Source organism: Mastigoproctus giganteus, chromosome 13 (genome assembly GCF_048544385.1).
Source record: "Mastigoproctus giganteus isolate SK-2022 chromosome 13, ASM4854438v1, whole genome shotgun sequence".
NCBI classification, from domain to species: domain Eukaryota; kingdom Metazoa; phylum Arthropoda; class Arachnida; order Uropygi; family Thelyphonidae; genus Mastigoproctus; species Mastigoproctus giganteus.
Window position 1 is genome coordinate 75069581 of NC_143587.1, and position 8383 is coordinate 75077963.

At 40.2% G+C, this 8383-nt stretch overlaps 2 protein-coding genes across 2 annotated transcripts; one reads left to right on the plus strand and one right to left on the minus strand.

Moving 5' to 3' along the window:
• The first annotated feature begins 967 nt into the window (after positions 1–967).
• Positions 968–1714, plus strand: LOC150076173 (uncharacterized). The gene has a single exon (XM_090387274.1). The coding sequence runs from the start codon at positions 968–970 to the stop codon at positions 1712–1714; it is 747 nt and encodes a 248-aa protein (XP_090243400.1).
• A 3371-nt stretch (positions 1715–5085) lies between these two features.
• Positions 5086–5664, minus strand: LOC150076174 (uncharacterized protein F54H12.2-like). The gene has a single exon (XM_090387275.1). The coding sequence runs from the start codon at positions 5662–5664 to the stop codon at positions 5086–5088; it is 579 nt and encodes a 192-aa protein (XP_090243401.1).
• Between the last annotated feature and the right edge of the window lie 2719 nt (positions 5665–8383).

Here is an 8383-nt window from a genome sequence, read left to right on the forward strand (position 1 = left end):
AACCGGAATTCATAAGCGAAGAAACCCGTACGGAATTTGTGTTATGGTACCAAGAGAAGTCATGAGAGACCTACACCATGAAGTGTGAACTTTTGGCTTATGCCTTGGATGACATAAGGGTATTGGGAGATTCCTGCAATAAGTTTCCTTCTCTCTTCATAGCAGTCTCACAAGTTGATCCTTTCTGTCAAGACATCACTATCACCAGTGCATGTAGCACAGGATCTTCACCAGAAACTTTTTAGAACCAAACACAATGGCTATCCTGCCACCTGGCAGATACATAGAGAGTAACACAGAGTAGGAAGGCATTGATTTGGCTTTCGTGGCTGGAACAACAGAACAACATTAAAATTCAACAAGCTCGAACACAGGGTGGGGAAGTTAGAGTAGGTCCTTTTTTATTAGATGGGATTTGTGGTAGCACTGCCTACGAGTTTTATGGATGCTACTATCATGGGCTCAAGAAGTGTTTTCGGTCTAACACTATACAGACACAAAGAAACAAACTGATGGGATCCCTATATGCTGAAACCATGGACCACGAGGCCTTCATTAGTTCTCAAGGATATGATGTGGTTTCTGTTTAGGAATGCCAACAGAAAAATGACCTAGCCATGAAAGATTTTGTTGCAGCGTTCATAACGCACGAATCGATTACTCCGCATAGTGCTCTCAGAAGTGGTAGAGTTGATTGTTTTAAACTTTGCCACCAGGTGGAAGATATCGAGGAGATTCACTATGTGGATTTTTGTTCGTTGTATACATGGGTTTGCAAATAAGGTTCTATTTCCCTACGGTCACCCTAAAGTAGTTCTTAGTGACTTTGACTATAGTCAGAATTCATACTTTGGTGTCATCCATGCAAGGGTGGCAGCGCCCAAGAAGCAGTTGTTACCTGGCCTCCCTCCCAATAAGCTCCAATGGCAAGCTAGTGTTCCCACTATGTGGTGCTTGTGCCAAGCAGATGTCGTCCACGTGTAATCAAGAGGATTGGAGCTTTTCGGGGATCTGGTGCACACCCGAGTTTTACCTGGCAGTTGAGAGCAGTTATAAAATTAATGACATCTACAAAGTTTGGCATTTCGAAGAGAGCCATAAATCGTTATTTGGTGGCTACATAGACACCTTCTTGAAAATCAAACAGGAGGTGTCGGGCTGGCCCAAGGGGGTTGAACTCGACGTGTACATCCCCGACTTTAAAAGTAAAGAAAGTATCGCTATGGACAATCACAAAATAAAGGCAAACCCTGCAAAACACGCTCTTGGTAAATTGTGTTTGAATTCTCTGTGGGGGAGGCTCGCAATCAGAACCAATAGGGTGAGTACAAAAGTATGTAACACTTACGAAAGCAGTGTAGAGCTTTTCATGGATGATACAAAAATCATACATGAGGCCACATCAGTGTTGGATGAAATGATGCAAATTGCATTCGCTCTGATTAAGGGAACGGAGGAACCCTACTATCGGGGGAATGCAGTCATTGTCTCTTTCATTGCTTCCTATGGCCGAATGAAGCTCTACAAGGCTATGGCCCCTCTACATTACCCTCTTTTATACTGTGACACGGATAGTGTAGTATTCATCCAGAAACCGGGCGACGAACGTCCAACCGTCAGTCACTCGTTGGGACAGCTCACAGATGAATTATCTGGAGATCATATTGTCAAGTTCACTTCACTAGGTCCCAAATCTTACTTCTTTCGCACTTGAGGGGGGTAAAATGGTGACCAAATGCAAGAATGTGACCCTTAATGCCAAAAACATGAAGGTAGTCAACATGGACGTTATGACAGCTGCAGCAAAAGGCCAACATGTTGATGTTTCAGTCGAAGTACCGTTTTCTGTCCGAAGAGACAAATGCACTTCTTGTCTCCTTGAGTCCTCAGTCACAAAAAGGTTTGGATTTACTTTCGTTAAATGTGTGGTTGGAGACGCACTTACCCTTATGGATATTTCCCAGACACCTAGTGAAAGCTATCCACCTAGACATCACACTGTCAACATTAGAAAATCCCCGTGAAATCCCTATGTTTTTGACACCAAGCAGATTTCAGTGGCTACCCTGGTGGCATCTCCTTTTTTCCAGATGTTGGTGAGGGCACCTGGGTCGCAGCACCCTCTCACTGTCACGTAGTGACGGGCGCACTTAGATGTTGGGTGGGGAATGTACACAACCCTTTCATGTTGTCATGATGGGCTCAAGGCAAAAAAAAAAGTTTCCCGAAAAAGAGGATCTTTTTCAGAGTGAAATTCTCAACTTTTTTTTTTTTTAAATGTGGGACAATGCATCTTTTTTCTGGAGACGTCACCTATCTTTACCGTTGCTACTCCTTCCTCTCGCATCTGTACTAGCATGCGAACACACATAAATATGGGGCTCCAGACTCGCGCAAGATCACTTACACAATGATGAACTACCCATTTACAGCTATAGTCTCCGGAGCAACACAGAGTGGGAAGTCAATGTTTGTATTGTCTCTGTTAGAAAACTGTCAAAATTTAATTTTGCCTCCACCTAAATGAATAGTCTATTGCTATTTAGAGAATCAAGGTAAGTTTCGATGATACCCACAAATCGAGTTCGTAGAGGGTTAAAATATCCCCAAATCCAATCCTAGAGTAAACAATTTACTCGTTTTAGACGATCTCATTAGCCAGGCAAAAGATAGTGCAATAGTGTCCGAAATATTTATAAAGGGATCACACCACAGAAATCTGAGTGTGATTTTATTAACACTAAACTTATTCTCTCAAGGTACTCAGTTCCACACTATTAGCTTGAATTCACACTATCTGGTTGTTTTTAAAAATCCCCGTGACTTGAGACAAATCTCACATCTAGCAAGTCAAGTGTCAAGCAAGCAAGTCCGGTAGGTCACGTGTTCTCGTTCACATATATAAAAATGGCACTATTAGTAAAATAATAAGAGGAGTATACCTCAATATAGTGCGTAGAACCCTTCCGTATGATACCCTCCAGAAATTAAAACGGAAAAAACGAAAAAATCGGCAAACTTACCGGTACATTAGAGTAAAAAAAAAATAATTAAATAATCAAATTAACACAATACAAATCAATTTAAAACAATTAAAAATCAAATTAACGCAATTAAAAGAATCAAACGAAAATATTCAAAACGATTTTTCTTCCTGAAGCTGACAACGCTTTTCGACCGTATGTCGTGATCACAGGAATGAAAATTACCGAATCGGGTTAAACCTGTTACTTAAATAGAGATTATTTGTCTTCGCGCATGCACGTAAAGGTCCACGAATCGGAGATCAAATATGGCCGCCGAACATTAACAGAATTCTCGTGTAATTTAATTTCAACGGTTTCTGCAATTAATAGTCGCATATAATTACGTTGAACGTTAAGTATTTTGGCTTCGTTAAATAAAAAAGTATGTTTTTTGTTAATGGCATGAAAGGCTAATTCTGACGCCGCTGAACGAGAAGCACGAAATGAGGCTTCATGTTGATTTACACCAATATTAAGAGAAAATCGGGTCGAACCCTGATAAGATGAGTCGCAATCACCGCAAGAAATGTTGTATACCAGATCATTAATTTGTGTTGCGAACGCTGAAAGAACCGAGTGATTGTTCAATATAGTGTGCAACTTACATATTTTCGTTTGATTCTTTTAATTGCGTTAATTTGATTTTAATTGTTTTAAATTGATTTGTATTGTGTTAATTTGATTATTTAATTATTTATTTTTTACTCTAATGTACCGGTAAGTTTGCCGATTTTTTCGTTTTTTCCGTTTTAATTTCTGGAGGGTATCATACGGAAGGGTTCTACGCACTATATTGAGGTATACTCCTCTTATTATTTTACTAATATTATTATCAACGTAGAACATATCGAGTAGCACAGCTCTGATTCATACTATCTAAATAAAAATGGCACATACGATCCGCATTCATATCTGCTGTTTGATTTTTGTCAGGATACTGACGATAGACTGAGACTGCGCACACACGTGCTGCCAAACGAAGGGTCTACTGTCGGACGCTCGACCAAAACAGGCCACTGCTATTTTGAAAGCCTCAAACCCCACTCAAATTAATTCACTCTGTGAGATTTGCAAAAACGTAATCGGAAATTAATCCATCAGCAAGGAGGTGCATTGTTCCCTCTCTTAGCAAGCATCATCACACCACTCATCACAAGTTTGATCAGAAAATGAGCGAATCTTTCCGCAAATTCCTGCTTGTAGCTGCACCACCAGAACAAAAACAGCTGGTATCTTTAGACGAGCAAATGTCGGCTATAATAAAAAGACAAGGCTTGCCTCCGGAGTCTAAAGCTAAAATGTATCTTCAGATTCTGCAGTCTTATTTGGGTCTGAAAACAAATGCGGAAAAAAAAGATTTCTAACGCAACACCCAACACCGAAGTCACCGTATCGATACCAAGCCACGTGTCGTTACCCAGCATTCCCTCTGAAGTGCAACAACAACAGCCTGAGGGTAGAGCGAAGAAGCAATGCAAGTTAGTCAAATGGAGTTATATGGCACTGATTTCTCCTCGGTGCTTGAGGAACAAGCACAAATGGATATCATTATGGTGAGTATTTTTTTTTCAATAAAACAGACTTTTTTTTAAAAGAAAATAAATTTAATTTGGAAGTAAATGTTGAATTTCATCTAATGTGGCAATTACATCATTTGCCCACAAATCTTTACAATAATATTTGTTTAAAATCTTTTGCATAGAAATACCTCTACATCTATGAGTTAGAAAAAAAATACAGTGTTGTTCGAACACTATAGATTCTGGATGTTGAATTAACACTTTGTTATAAGCCCATTTCTTGCTCCTCTGGCTAAGGAACTCTGCAATGTCTGCTGGTGGTGGTGGTCTTCCGAAGCTGTCGAAATATTGGGTTTCGTTTTTTCCCAGGTAAATACAGACCCAATGCGTGCCAGGCATGTGTGTAAAGTCAGTATTGACGACGAGTAGGGCTGGTTTGCTCTGTATTCTTGACGGTAATTCGTCTCGTGCACAGACCCCGATCAGAAGTTTTCCCGATTCACTGTCGGCTTCTAAAACTTTCAGGATCTGTTCAGTGTTCATACATAGTCTATAAGGGCTGCCCTGTCCTTGGTCACAGAAAGAATGTTTTCAAATTCGGCATACAAGATCACTGATATGTTTTCGGGAAGTGGTTCTGCGAATTTAATTTCAAGGCGAACACCACCTTCACGTGTTGAGCTGATGTGTTCCGCAACTGCATTTTGATCTGGGGTTAAATCGAAGGCGTAAAGCACGTTGCCTTCTGTATAATCCAAGAGGGATATGTCGTTTCCACAGTCCGAATTCCACTTGTTTAGGGATGTAAAAAGCGACAGGTAGGATCTAGTATAATGTCCGTTCTTATAATCGGGTGTGAGTGGTACAGAAGGATACTGGACCCCGTTGGCCATCAGAAGTAAATAGCACAGGTTGTAGTGGGCAAAATTAAATCGGTTGGTTTTGAAGAAGCCATCGAAACTATCACTGAACACAATACCGACGATTAGATGGGCGGGGTTCCGGCCTAGATATATATTGTCTCTGGTAGAATCGGACATACCTTTGGGAACTGAGAAGTAAGTAACGTTAACTCTGTTAATGGGGTAAACAAACGGGTGCTTTTCAATAACACTCATGTGGGCTAACTGTATGTAGGGATTAAGTTAAACTTTACGCACAAAAAGACAGGCTTCTCGTATGTGTACCTTTGCCGTAGTGTGATAACAGACAAAACTCGGGCGAGCTGCGAACCATTATCAGACGGAGTGATATGCTGTTAATAATATATTTGGCCTGGTGGCACAAATCTAATCTGAGGCATCCTAGAAGCTCTACCTTCTTGGTTTTTGAAAAGTATTTCATATGCGGATTCATACCGCTATCGGTTTGAGAAAACATCTGTGGCATATCACAAACATTGTCTTTTACGAACAGTTCTGTACTGAGTTGGGAGTTTTTAGCTCCTTGGTCAAAGTTCAAAAGTGTTTCTAAATAAGCTCTATAGGCGTAGGTGTCACTGCTGGGGTTGATGAGTTTATCCTGAACTAAAATGTCGATATAGTTAAACAGGGAATGGAAAACGTTGTTGACAACAACCACACTCGATTGCAGTTCTTTACCATCGCTTTGGGTTCACTGTACTTTGAGCCGCAAATAAGTTTTTCACAGGTCCAGATATTCTTCCGACGTTCCCGGAATGGAAAACTCTATTGACCCCAGTGTGTTCACAGATGCTATAGGCAAGAATGTAATGTAGGAAGAAGACCGTCCGATGCACAGATTAGTAGCCGGCTGTACGAACAAATCTAATTCTGACATCATCATCTGCATCATTGAAAGATGTCCTGATATTTTCGGCATTTGTATCCGTTCTGACTGCAGACGTTTTGCTTTATGGCTTGTCCCATTTCGGAAGCTCGATTTATAAACGATCGTTTTACATGTGTCCCCTGAAATGACATCATCGAGCATGTTACAACCTGCTGACAGCACTTGGTGACCAATGAACTTAGCTGCGGGCTTCAGAACAGGAGAGAGAAATGTAAATGCAGAACGGAATATGCTGTCTAATCCTTGACCTCTCTGGATCACTGCTCTGGCAAAGTAGGGACTTCCCTCTGCCTACACGGTGTAGTATTTCACGTAAGCTTTCATTGGGGTGGAAAACGTAGCTTAATTAAAGTTTTCCCTCCTCTGAATGGAAATATCTGGCCGTTGTCTGTACGAATTTGAATTTATTTATTTTTTAATTTATTATTATATTTATTACATATGCTTCACCCCTGAACAGCCTTCAGCTATAACTTATTTATTTTTTAATTTATTATTATATTTATTACATATGCTTCACCCCTGAACAGCCTTCAGCTACATTATAACTTAGAGAGCAAACATAGGAATCGTACATAAATTACGGATATATAAACATGCACCATGCGGCCATTACTAATACTAATACTAATAAACATTAGTTTCTATATTCCAACAAATAACATCTAATGTGAGCAAATAAAGCCTAATAATGCATATACAACTAATACACATACATACAAAACACATAATGATTTAAAACAAATTAATTCTTTAGCAAAGTAGAGTTGAAGGGAGATTCCATCCTGAAGAGGATAATCAGGAAACTTCTACAGTTGTATATGTTGGTACATTTCTGTATCTTCTCAGATCTGTATGCTTTCTCATCACAGAATTTGTGGGGATGAATCTTCAGGGTGTTGTACGTTTCGAGGATTTTTAGACGGAAAACATCTTCTAAGCATAGTTAAATTCTGTAATAAGCTTCTTAGGAAAATCCATGCACTATTACAAAGAACGCGGGAAAGCCTAGGGCCTACAACAAGATTATGGACATTTGGAGGGTCAAAGCGATCAGTGAGGAGTTGACAGAGATTACGCAGATTTCCTGTAATGAGCAACTGATTCCAAGAGTGCAACCAAGGTTAGCATACATGATTGATCTCGAGATGGTGAAGGGGTAGCCATTAACACGGTTCAACCACCTTAAAATCCAGTACTCGATATCCATGAATTTTTTGATGTTAGTGAGGGAAGCAGAGGACGAGATCGTCGAGGCATACATAGGAATCGAAAGAAGACATGCTTGTATGTAGTGAGTGGCTAGTTTTTGGTTGTTTACTCCAGTAAGTTCCCATCTTATCGCCCAAATTGCTGACAGAGTTTTTACTTTAGTGTTGGCGAAGTGTTGTTGGAAGGTCAGGCCTTCATCACAGGTGAGCCCTAGATCAGTGTGATGAGAGACCTTTTGAACCATAATACCATTGATGTTTTTTTTTTTTTTTTATGTGAACCCCAAACACGAGAGGTATTAGAATCTATAGTACTTAGTACCGTGCTCGGGTTGGAGGTTAAGAAGACGAAAGAAGATATTTGTTGACATTGGACTTGAACTTCGGTAGATTGTGATTTTCAGGAAATACGTATGAAGGAAGGTTGTTCCAGAAAACGGCAGTTGAATGAATAAATGAGGAAGATGAAAAGTTGGTTCTGTGGGTTTGAAGTTGGACAGTAAATGGATGTTGGCTGGTGGCGGCACGTGTTTGGACTGTTTTGAAAGAGAGAGCGGGAATTATAGAAGCCAATTCAGAAGAACAGTGCCCATGGAAGTATCTGTAGAAGAGTCATGCAGCAGAAACAGTACGTCTATGAGAAAGCGAGTGGAGAGACTCTGTTAGAGATGAATCATTAATTAACCTAACTGCCCTCTTCTGAATGGAATCAAGAAGCCTGAGAGAGGTTTTGGGAGCACCACCCCAGATGTGGGAACAATATTCCATGGCAAGGCGGATTTGCGATTTATACAGAGTGAACAGCTGTTTGGAA